Source organism: Ostrea edulis, chromosome 10 (assembly GCF_947568905.1).
Source record: "Ostrea edulis chromosome 10, xbOstEdul1.1, whole genome shotgun sequence".
In the NCBI taxonomy this organism is placed as follows: Eukaryota; Metazoa; Mollusca; class Bivalvia; order Ostreida; family Ostreidae; genus Ostrea; species Ostrea edulis.
This window is the reverse complement of record NC_079173.1, coordinates 44,506,621-44,521,600: the sequence shown is the minus strand read 5'-3', so window position 1 is coordinate 44,521,600 and position 14,980 is coordinate 44,506,621. Positions and strand designations below refer to the sequence as shown.

The following is a 14,980-nucleotide window of genomic DNA, read 5'->3' as shown; positions in this document are numbered from 1 at the left end:
TCCAACTGAAACGCACTTTGAACTTGTATTCCTCCGAGAGGAAGCTAGTGACTAAATTTCAGGACAATATCTGTATACGTAACAAAAAAAAGTCTGAAAAACTGTTTGACCTACTTTTAGTCCTGAAGTAGGTCACGATGCACCAATCCAGCTGAAATGCAAACTCACTCTTATGCTTCTTGAGGGAGAATTTGTGACCAAACTTCAGCACTGTACAAGCATCCATTACAGAAAAAAATCCTGAAAACATGACCTCGGACGGACACACGGACGGACAGCACCATAACATAATATGTCCCGTCTGACAACAGGTGTATGAAAAGATAATTAAATGCTAACCATATTGACTCTAACCTTGAATTGGAACCTCTACCCGTAGGGACTTGTTCCCTTTGAATTTACATGCGGTTTCCAGTCTCTTCCCTAATGTGGGGGCTGGCAGTGATTTGCTTCCCTTGAATTTACATGCAGTGTCCAATCTTGGCTGTAATGTGGGGGTGATCAGTGAGTTACTCCCCTTGGATTTACATGCAGTTTCCTGTCTTTTCCCTGATGTAGGGGCAGACAGAGAGTTGCTTCCCTTGAATTTACACGTGGTTTCCAATCTTTTCCCTGATGTAGGGGCGATCAGTGAGTTACTCCCTTTGGATTTACATGCAGTTTCCAGCCTTTTTCCTGATGTAGGGGCAGTCAGAGAGTTACTCCCCTTGAATTTACATGCGGTGTCCAGTCTCTGCTGTGAAGTTAGGGGAAGCAATAGATCTGCCTCCTGGATGGCCTCCATCACAGAACTTTTTTTGTAGCAGTCCAGTTTCTGGGTCTTCTTCTGTAATGCCAGCTTCTTCTTTCTTTTTCTTCTACTCTTTATTGATAAGTTCTAAGAAACAGGAAGGTTACAGTTAACATCAGAAATTCTCAGCATTTCAGAATCTGCACTCCTCGCTGTCCCAAAAAGCCCAAGACTTAAACTTCAAAATTGATTAAGGAACCCAGATTCTTGTGTAGAATTTGGATATAAAATACATATATTCTTGTAAACAATGAATTCTGGATTTTCTCTGCAGTCCTCTTCACTTTCTAAGTGTTCCCTGTGTAAGGGGGTGCATGGACCTTTATTTCAAGAAACACAAACTCCCTTCACTCAAGGATGATTTGTGTTATAAAGTTTGGTTGAAATCGGCTCTGAGATTCTTGAGAAGATGGAAATGGGCAGTGTTAACTGATCAACAGCCAGCAGACCAACTTCAATCAATAAAGCTCTGACTTTTAAAGTTTTCTGCTCAACTGAACAAAGAACAGTGTGGATTTATAATCCTATATTATTATTTACTTGGATTGTAGTAGATCTAATAATTGGTTTACACATAGTCAGTAAATTCCACATGGGACAAGATCAAAGCTCGAGGTCGGATGGAAATCACTGACCATGTATACCATCGTAGGTCAACTACAAAATCATGAAATGAATATATTTACAAACTGCTTTTTTTAACAACAGAAAAATATATGAAAAAAAAAAATGAGCAATTATACAGGATACACTGTGACTTGAACCACACACACACAAGTACCACACACAAACACACACACACAAGTACCACACACACAAGTACATCACACACACACGTACAACACACACACACAAGTACATCACACACACACACACGTACAACACACACAAGTACAACACACACAAGTACATCACACACACACAAGTACAACACACACACAAGTACCACACACACACACACACAAGTACATCACACACACACACGTACATCACACACACAAGTACATCACACACACACAAGTACCACACACACACACAAGTACAACACACACACACACACACACACACACAAGTACAACACACACAAGTACATCACACACACACACACACAAGTACATCACACACACACATACAACACACACACACAAGTACATCACACACACACAAGTACAACACACACACAAGTACCACACACACAAGTACAACACACACACAAGTACCACACACACACACAAGTACATCACACACAAGTACATCACACACACACAAGTACATCACACACAAGTACATCACACACACACAAGTACATCACACATACACAAGTACATCACACACACACAAGTACAACACACACAAGTACATCACACACACACACACAAGTACATCACACACACACGTACAACACACACACACACACACAAGTACATCACACACACACACACACACAAGTACAACACACACACACAAGTATATCACACACACACAAGTACATCACACACACACAAGTACAACACACACACACAAGTACAACACACACACAAGTACCACACACACACACACACAAGTACATCACACACACACAAGTACAACACACACACACAAGTACATCACACACACACAAGTACCACACACACACACACACAAGTACATCACACACACACAAGTACCACACACACACACACACAAGTACATCACACACACACAAGTACAACACACACACAAGTACCACACACACACACACACACAAGTACATCACACACACACAAGTACAACACACACACACAAGTACATCACACACACACAAGTACAACACACACACAAGTACATCACACACACACAAGTACAACACACACACAAGTACCACACACACACACAAACAAGTACATCACACACACACAAGTACAACACACACACACAAGTACATCACACACACACAAGTACAACACACACACACAAGTACATCACACACACACAAGTACATCACACACACAAGTACCACACACACAAGTACAACACACACACACAAGTACATCACACACACACAAGAACAACACACACACACAAGTACAACACACACACACACACACAAGTACATCACACACACACAAGTACATCACACACACAAGTACCACACACACAAGTACCACACACACACACACACAAGTACAACACACACACACAAGTACCACACACACACACAAGTACAACACACACACACAAGTACATCACACACACACACACACAAGTACAACACACACACACAAGTACATCACACACACACAAGTACAACACACACACACACAAGTACAACACACACACACAAGTACAACACACACACACACGTACCACACACACACAAGTACAACACACACACACAAGTACAACACACACACACAAGTACAACACACACACACACAAGTACATCACACACACACAAGTACATCACACACACACAAGTTCATCACACACACACAAGTACATCACACACACACAAGTACATCACACACACAAGTACAACACACACACACACACACAAGTACAACACACACACACAAGTACCACACACACAAGTACCACACACACACACAAGTACAACACACACACACAAGTACATCACACACACACATGTACAACACACACACACAAGTACATCACACACACAAGTAGAACACACACACACAAGTACCACACACACAAGTACAACACACACACACACAAGTACAACACACACACACACGTACAACACACACACAAGTACATCACACACACACACAAGTACAACACACACACACACACGTACAACACACACACAAGTACAACACACACACACAAGTACATCACACACACACGTACAACACACACAAGTACAACACACACACACAAGTACATCACACACACACGTACAACACACACAAGTACAACACACACACACAAGTACATCACACACACAAGTACAGCACACACACACACGTACAACACACACACACAAGTACAACACACACACACACGTACAACACACACACAAGTACAACACACACACACAAGTACATCACACACACACGTACAACACACACAAGTACAACACACACACACAAGTACATCACACACACAAGTACCACACACACAAGTACAACACACACACACACACACACAAGTACATCACACACACACACAAGTACAACACACACACAAGTACATCACACACACAAGTACAACACACACACACACAAGTACAACACACACACACACAAGTACATCACACACACACACAAGTACAACACACACACACAAGTACATCACACACACACACAAGTACATCACACACACAAGTACCACACACACAAGTACAACACACACACAAGTACATCACACACACACAAGTACAACACACACACACAAGTACATCACACACACACAAGTACATCACACACACACAAGTATATCACACACACACAAGTACATCACACACACACACACACAAGTACAACACACACACACACAAGTACATCACACACACACAAGTACAACACACACACACAAGTACATCACACACACACAAGTACATCACACACACACACACACAAGTACAACACACACACACACAAGTACATCACACACACACAAGTACATCACACACACACACACACACACACAAGTACAACACACACACAAGTACATCACACACACACACACACACACACACACAAGTACAACACACACACACAAGTACATCACACACACACACACACACACGTACAACACACACACACAAGTACAACACACACAAGTACAACACACACACACACACAAGTATATCACACACACACACGTACAACACACACACACAAGTACAACACACACAAGTACAACACACACACAAGTACATCACACACACACACACACAAGTACATCACACACACACAAGTACATCACACACACACAAGTACAACACACACAAGTACAACACACACACACAAGTACATCACACACACACACACACACACACAAGTACCACACACACAAGTACAACACACACACACAAGTACCACACACACACACAAGTACATCACACACACACAAGTACATCACACACACACACACACACACACACAAGTACCACACACACAAGTACATCACACACACACAAGTACAACACACACACACAAGTACAACACACACACACAAGTACCACACACACACACAAGTACATCACACACACACACACGTACAACACACACACACAAGTACCACACACACAAGTACCACACACACACACAAGTACCACACACACAAGTACAACACACACACACAAGTACATCACACACACACAAGTACAACACACACACAAGTACAACACACACACACAAGTACATCACACACACACGTACAACACACACACACAAGTACAACACACACACACAAGTATATCACACACACACAAGTACATCACACACACACACACACAAGTACAACACACACACACACAAGTACATCACACACACACAAGTACAACACACACACACAAGTACATCACACACACACACAAGTACAACACACACACACAAGTACATCACACACACACAAGTACATCACACACACACACACACAAGTACAACACACACACACAAGTACATCACACACACACACACGTACAACACACACACACAAGTACAACACACACAAGTACAACACACACACACAAGTACAACACACACACACACACGTACAACACACACACAAGTACAACACACACACACAAGTACATCACACACACACGTACAACACACACAAGTACAACACACACACAAGTACATCACACACACACACACACACACACACACAAGTACATCACACACACACAAGTACATCACACACACACAAGTACAACACACACAAGTACAACACACACACAAGTACATCACACACACACACACACACACAAGTACCACACACACACACAAGTACAACACACACACACAAGTACCACACACACACACAAGTACATCACACACACACAAGTACATCACACACACACACACACACACACACACACACACACACACACACACAAGTACCACACACACAAGTACAACACACACACACAAGTACAACACACACACACAAGTACAACACACACACACAAGTACAACACACACACACAAGTATATCACACACACACAAGTACATCACACACACACAAGTACATCACACACACACAAGTACCACACACACAAGTACAACACACACACACAAGTACAACACACACACACACACACAAGTACCACACACACACACACACACACAAGTACCACACACACACACACACACACAAGTATATCACACACACACAAGTACATCACACACACACAAGTACATCACACACACACAAGTACATCACACACAAGTACAACACACACACACAAGTACAACACACACACACACAAGTACATCACACACACACAAGTACAACACACACACACAAGTACATCACACACACACAAGTACATCACACACACACAAGTACATCACACACACACAAGTACAACACACACACACACGTACAACACACACACAAGTACAACACACACACACACGTACAACACACACACAAGTACAACACACACACAAGTACAACACACACACACACACAAGTACATCACACACACACGTACAACACACACACAAGTACCACACACACAAGTACATCACACACACACACACACACACAAGTACATCACACACACACACAAGTACAACACACACACAAGTACCACACACACAAGTACATCACACACACACACGTACAACACACACAAGTACAACACACACACAAGTACATCACACACACACACACACACACAAGTACATCACACACACACAAGTACATCACACACACACACAAGTACAACACACACACACAAGTACATCACACACACACACACACACACACACACAAGTACCACACACACAAGTACAACACACACACACAAGTACCACACACACACACAAGTACATCACACACACACAAGTACATCACACACACACACACACACACACACAAGTACCACACACACAAGTACAACACACACACACACAAGTACAACACACACACACAAGTACAACACACACACACAAGTACCACACACACACACAAGTACCACACACACACACAAGTACATCACACACACACACACGTACAACACACACACACAAGTACCACACACACAAGTACCACACACACACACAAGTACCACACACACAAGTACAACACACACACACAAGTACATCACACACACACAAGTACATCACACACACACAAGTACCACACACACACACAAGTACCACACACACAAGTACAACACACACACAAGTACAACACACACACACAAATACCACACACACACGTACAACACACACACAAGTACAACACACACACACAAGTACATCACACACACACACGTACAACACACACACAAGTACCACACACACAAGTACAACACACACACAAGTACCACACACACAAGTACAACACACACACACGTACAACACACACACAAGTACAACACACACAGAGACATTATTTGTCGAAATGCGCATCTGGTGCATCAAAATTGGTACCGTATAAGTTTTACATTATGACCCCTGGGTCGAGGCCTCTGCTGGTGGACTGTTAGTCCCCGAGGGTCTCTACAGCCCAGTAGCTAAGTACTTCGTTACTAGCTTGAAAATACGGATGCATATTTAATTGCTGTTACAAAATTTAGAAATTCATTTCAAAATTAAGGATTATCTCCCTCATGCATAGCTCTTATCCTTGGACGAATTTGGCTCCACTTTTTTGGCACGCTGTTTTTGGCTATATTTAGCTCTAAAACTTCATAGTTATTTCGGATTTCAAAGATTTCGGTTGAGCATCACTGAAGAGACATTATTTGTCGAAATGCGCATCTGGTGCATCAAAATTGGTACCGTATAAGTTTTACACACAAGTACATCACACACCAGTGCTCCAAGTTGCGAGTAAAACGGTCGCATTTGCGACCAAAAATCGATTTTGCGACAAGAGATTATATCTCAGTCGCATTTTTGCGAGTGCAAAAATATTGGGCATCCAGTAAAACTTTGTAATCGGGATCGGAAGTCTGAATAACTATTTTTCAGTCTTAGTCAAAACAGTGTTTGAAAGCAATCAAGATGGCGATAAAACCAGGGTTAAAGCAATTTGGATTCATCAGTAGTAAAAAGTAGAAGCCTCGGCCTAGTACATGTAACAAAGAAATTCAAGAATCACACGAATAAAGTTCTGCATTTAAAGATGATGTAGCTGTATCTGAAGAAAAATGTAAAAGTAAAGGAAGAACCCCAGTCCTAATGGCTGAAGGAATTTTCATGGTTGATATACAGTGATTGCAAAATGTTTTGAGGTCAATCAGCCAGCAACCTCCACCATTTCTGGATGCCCACTGTCCGATTTCACCACGACCTGGTGTACATTTTTCAAATGTGTAAGTGTGACTATTCACGGTAACAGTAAGAGACATATCGTTGTCCGTGACTGCATTATTAGCAGTAAGTCGAACGGAGCGACTGTTGCTGCTAATTTTCACAGACAATTACAAACTCGGGATGTAGTGTTCTTATTGATGCTGGTACTGATTGTTCAGCAAAAGATCCAACAAAAGTAGAAGCCCTTATTCTTATAAGCAGTCAAGGCCCACTTATTGAGGACTTTAAAGCAAATCCTTGTGTGGAACACTGGGATTTCCCCCCAAAAGCGTACTGTAAAATATAAAATATACAGGATGGCCCAATGCAATACAACTTTTGCCAGAGTAAATACTTGACTTGCTAGCATCTAGCATGTTTCACAGCACATTTCTATTCAGTTTAAAAATAAAACAAACAAAACACATACATGGGTGTAGATTTTTTTCTTGAAAGATATTCAAATTAAAAAAAAACTTGTAGGTCTTATTTACAGAATCTTCTACCATGGCAAGTAAAAATTTTGAACATGGCGACTAGAAATATGAAAATGGCGACCAGAAATATTTCTAGGTCGCCATTTTGCAACCTGATAGCAGATGTGACTTGGAGCACTGCACACAAGTACATCACACACAAGTAGTGATGGGCAATCGGGAAAAAGAATTTAATCGATGATCAGATTAATCGGATGCACCTTTTCGATTGATTAATAAAAAAATAATCAAATCTTATTCATTTCAAGTTTATGGCATAAATGTATTAAATTTACTTTATTTTTTACCCTAAATATTAAATCAATTAGAATAAAACCATTAGAAATTTGAAGTTAATAACCCCAAACTTTTGATTTTGTTTTCCCGGAATACATTTTAAAATTAGATCCTATGATTCGCTCCTCTACTATAGCGATAGTACAGATGAGCAGATCATAAGATCTAATTTTAATTAGATTGCCCGGTTTGGGGATAGATCTCTCAACTTTTGTTGTAGTTCTTAAGGGATTTGGGTTACAATAAAGCCTCAGTACCCCTTGCTTGTTGTAAGAGGCAAAAATCTGAGGCCCCGTGTCACAGCAGGTGTGGCCCGATAAAGATCCCTCCCTGCTCAAAGACTGTAAGCGCCGAGCATTAAGGCCTAAATTCTGAAGCCCTTCACCGGCAATGGTGACGTCTCCATATGAGTGAAAGATTCTCAAGAGGGATGTTAAACAATATTCAACCTTATCGGGTGATTCAGCTTCGCCAGCCATTTTTTATTTTAGCGCGTAGCGTATTGATGAAAAAGTTTTCCGTCCAACGTTTCGTTTGATACATGCATCAAACAAAGAATTATAAGTTTTATTTCTTATCATTTAATTATGTTTTTAAGATAGAAAAACAAATAGTTTCTCCCATCAAAAAGCTTGAATTAACGTTTTTGAAATGGCGCGTAGGAATACATATATGTAAGAATGACACAATAACAAAACGGCATGGCTGTGCGTTTAGGTCAGGAACCGTTACTGTACAGATTTAAATGGATTATACGCCAAATTAAAGGTGCAATGGTTAAAAGCTGAATTAAATATAAAGGAAGATAACGAGTGGTGACTGGATTTATGCTGCATTGTGTTGGAGGCTGACGTTGAAAACTGGTTGTGTCGTTGGAACGGTGGAATGCAACTCGGCTCCATTTCAATATCAAGTAAAAAGTTCAACACCTCTACATCTAAAATGCACTCGTTGACTGAGCCCCATATAACGCAGTTCAATTTCATTAATATTTACCAGATCAGAAGTCGCCACTTGCTCCGTCATGTTATCGATCTCGTAAAGCAGATGATTCATACCGGGAACTCGTGTAATCTATCTACTTCTACCAGTAAGTGGTCTACGTCATCAAGTTGACTATTCTGTCACGTCATCGCTTATGTATGTTCTTTCTTTAAATTAATTTGTATTTTATTCATATCTTTAGTTGTGCTTATTTTTTATAGCAATGAAAAACAAAAATCAAACGAATGCATGTCGTTCTATAAATGCTTGTGTGGAAATCCCATTCTGTAAATAGCGCTAGAATTAGAATGGGGAAGACGCATTCCAAAGAAAAGTAGTCCCGCGTGCTTAGTGCAGATGAACTCCGAACAAAATTTTGACAGAGAAATCAAACGAATTTTTCAACCAATCAGCATCGTTGATAAGTCATCACTTTAAAAGTTATTAAATGATATAAACATCAAATTCCAAAAGTAGGTCACGGTGACCTACTTTTTGGTCAACAAACTACTCAAGATGCATCAACTGACAAAGTTTGGTGATCCTAGCTTTCATAGTGTGACTGTGTCCAAAATATGCACCTAAAATTGCAAATGTGAAATTTGAATGTCTGCAAAATTCAAAAAGTAGGTCACTGTGACCTACTTTTTTTTATAAATATGTTTCCAGGCCTCTAGACGCATCAACTTACAAAGTTTGATGATTCTAAACCTCTCGGTATCTGAAATAACAACCTAAAATGTATTCATAAATGATTAGCCATAAAATACAGAAAGTAGGCCATGGTGACATACTTTTAACATGACACACTTCAAGGTCCCATGATCCATCAACTGGCAACTTTTGATGATCATAGGCTCAAAACTGTCCAAAATATGCATCAAAATCCATTTAATAATAATTACCTGCGAAATTCAAAAAGTAGGTCACCATGACCTACTTTTGAGACAACATGATATTAGGTCCTAAGATGCATCAACTGACAAAATGTGATGATACTAGTCCCTATACTAAGCAAAATATCAAAGTTTTAACAAAACAAAATTTAAGGTCAACTTTGAAGTGACCTTGAGACCACACCCTTAGCCCCAGGATGATGCCTTGAACAATTTTTTTTATCTACAACCTATCCTTATCCTTATGCATAAGTTTGGTGATAATTTTCCCAGTGGTTCTTGAGAAGATTTTTTAGCAACCACTACTTTTGTTTGTATTTTCCTAATTATCTCCCCTTGTTAAAGGGTCACAACCCTAGTTTTAGTACAAATGAAAGCCCTTGGGCCAAGAATACCCTGTGACAAATTTGACAAAAATTGGCCATGGGGTTCTTGAGATATAGCCCTTTTTCCAAGTTGACGCACACCGCACGCCAGAAGAGCTAACAAGGGAAATAACTCTGTATAAAAGACTAATGGCTATCACCCCTGTGTATGCCAAATCTGTGGTCTTCACGTGAGTTGTTTTAAAAAATGGCATGGACACAATTTTTGATCCTTTAACTTATTTGCTTTAGAAATAAACATCTTAGAAATAAGTGAATTAAAAATATTTTGTTCACTGGATACCACTTTGTATTTTCATAGAGCCCAGCTCTCAGAACTGTGTTCAAAAACATGACGTTTGTTTATAAGAACGAGCGCCCATTTTATTGAACTGTAAAACAAAAGCTTATCACACTCCCCTCCCCTACCTTGACATGATGAGAATTTTCCTGGTACACTCGTGGCGTGTCCCCTTTATACCCGTACTGCGTGGCGTGTTTGGAGGGTACCCAGGCGTGACAGTGAGGCCTCCCTAAGTACTCCACGTGGTATCTACACGGGAATCCGTCATGGTCCACTTCATAATGATAGTCAAACTCCGGATCTACAGTCACGATAGCCGGCCACCTGAAAGATCAATGGGATCTACAGTCACGATACCCGGCCACCTGAAAGATATCCCAGTCAAACTCCGGATCTACAGTCACGATAGCCGGCCACTTCATAGATATCCCAGTCAAACTCCGGATCTACAGTCACGATAGCCGGCCACCTCATAGATATCCCAGTCAAACTCCGGATCTACAGTCACGATAGCCGGCCACCTCATAGATATCCCAATCAAACTCCGGATCTACAGTCACGATAGCCGGCCACCTCATAGATATCCCAGTCAAACTCCGGATCTACAGTCACGATAGCCGGCCACCTCATAGATATCCCAGTCAAACTCCGGATCTACAGTCACGATACCCGGCCACCTGATAGATCAATGTGACCTACAGTCAGCAGAATTTGACTTCACCTACACGTAGTGATGTTTAGGTAATATGTGACACACATGTGACACATACAGGACACCTTCATAGTGATGTTTAGGTCAGCAGAATTTGTGGCACTTATGTACATAGTGGTTCTTACCGCTGCAGGTTTGATCCCCATGATCAGCAGTGGTTGTATGTGAGAGGTGGTGGTCACCCGCTCAGACAGGTGGGTTTCCTCTGGGTACTCCGGTTTCATCCCTAAAAATGACCCCCTAGTGCCAACATCTACATATGTATGTAAGTCGATAACTAGCTAGTATCTAACTAATGTTAATTGTTGTTTGCATTTCTGACATTAGAAATAAAAAGACTACGTGTAGAGTTTATCAGTCTAAAATACTTCACATTTAAAAATCTTATAAAATTAGACCATATATAAATCATTTACCTACAATATCCAGGTGTGTTACAATCATTTACCTGCAGTATCTATGTGTCTTATAATCATTTACCTACAATATCCAGGTGTGTTATAATCATTGACCTACAATATCCAGGTGTGTTATAATCATTTACCTACAATATCTATGTGTCTTATAATCATTTACCTACAATATCCAGGTGTGTTCTAATCATTTACCTACAATATCCAGGTGTGTTATAATCATTTATCGACAATATCCAGGTGTGTTATAATTATTTACCTACAACATTTATGTCTTATAATCATTTACCTACAATATCCAGGTATATTATAATCATTTACCTACAATATCCAGGTGTGTTATAATCATTTACCTACAATATCCAGGTGTGTTATAATTATTTACCTACAATATCCAGGTGTGTTATAATTATTTACCTACAACATCTATGTGTCTTATAATCATTTACCTACAATATCCAGGTATATTATAATCATTTACCTACAATATCCAGGTGTGTTATAATCATTTACCTACAATATCCAGGTGTGTTATAATCATTTACCTACAATATCCAGGTGTGTTATAATCATTTACCTACAATATCCAGGTGTGTTATAATCATTTACCTACAATATCTATGTGTCTTATAATCATTTACCTACAATATCCTGGTGTGTTATAATCATTGACCTACAATATCCAGATGCATCATAATCATTTCCCTACAATATTCAAGTGTGTTATAATCATTGACCTATAATACCCAGGTGTCTTATAATAATTTACCTACAATATCCAGGTGTCTTGGCCCAGACCAGAGTCCCGACAGGTAAACAGGAGAAGACGTATTTGTAGCCCAGTTTTTTCGCCAGTCTGTCATAAGCTGTATAGTCTTCCTCTGCCACATCACAGCTAAAAATATACCATTATTACATCACAGCTAAAAATACACCGTTATTACATCACAGCTAAAAATATACCGTTATTATAGAGTATAATAAAGTGCACCGCCACGGCACATGATACGCCCGTCACATATTGTTAACAGTATAGATTGTACCCATTAAAACATTTTCTTTAATATCACCTTAATTAAATGTCACAGTGACCTTAAAGTAGGACACACCTTCTACCTAAGATGCATTAGTTGACCAATTTTGGTGATTCTAGGTCTAATAGTTTTCAAGTTATGAGCCGGACAAGTTTTTTCCATATATGGCCATATCTTCTTAATGAAAAGTCACAGTGACCTGGTTTTAATGTGAGACACACCTTCTACCCAAGATGTATCTACAGACAAAGTTTGATGATTCTAGGCCTTGTAGTATTTAAGTTACGGGTTGGACACGAAAAAGCTAACAGGCGGACGGACAGACGGACGGACATGAACGCCATACCATAATACGTCCCGTCTTAAGACAGGCGTATAAAAATATACAGTTATTATAGAGTATATATACAGGTATTATAGTGTATACAAATATACAGTTATTATAGAGTATACAAATATACAGTTATTATAGAGTATACAAATATACAGTTATTATAGAGTATACAAATATACAGTTATAGAGTATACAAATATACAGTTATAGAGTATACAAATATACAGTTATAGAGTATACAAATATACAGTTATTATAGAGTATACAAATATACAGTTATTATAGAGTATACAAATATACAGTTATAGAGTATACAAATATACAATTATTATAGAGTATACAAATATACAGTTATAGAGTATACAAACATACAGTTATAGAGTATACAAATATACAATTATTATAGAGTATACAAATATACAGTTATTATAGAGTATACAAATATACAGTTATTATAGAATATACAAATATACAGTTATAGAGTATACAAATATACAGTTATAGAGTATACAAATATACAGTTATTATAGAGTATACAAATATACAGTTATAGAGTATACAAATATACAATTATTATAGAGTATACAAATATACAATTATTATAGAGTATACAAATATACAGTTATTATAGAGTATACAAATATACAGTTATCATAGAGTATACAAATATACAGTTATTATAGAGTATACAAATATACAGTTATTATAGAGTATACAAATATACAGTTATTATAGAGTATACAAATATACAGTTATAGAGTATACAAATATACAGTTATTATAGAGTATACAAATGTACAGTTAATATAGAGCAGGGTTGGAAATTCACTGAAAAAAGCAGTCAGTCACAGGGCTGACTACTTTTAAAAGTTACCAGCCCTGCTCAAAAT

The 14,980-nt window shown here is 39.2% G+C and overlaps 1 protein-coding gene across 1 annotated transcript in view; it reads right to left on the bottom strand.

The window, feature by feature from the left end:
- Positions 1 to 14,980, bottom strand: part of LOC125666199 (uncharacterized) — a 58,683-nt gene that overhangs the window by 31,290 nt on the left and 12,413 nt on the right. Inside the window, exons 4-6 of the mRNA XM_056151463.1 lie at positions 13,492 to 13,617; positions 11,723 to 11,921; positions 355 to 877 (exon numbers count right to left, since the gene is read on the bottom strand). Coding sequence (XP_056007438.1) covers positions 355 to 877; positions 11,723 to 11,921; positions 13,492 to 13,617 — 848 coding nt within the window. The remainder of the gene's footprint in view (positions 1 to 354; positions 878 to 11,722; positions 11,922 to 13,491; positions 13,618 to 14,980) is intronic.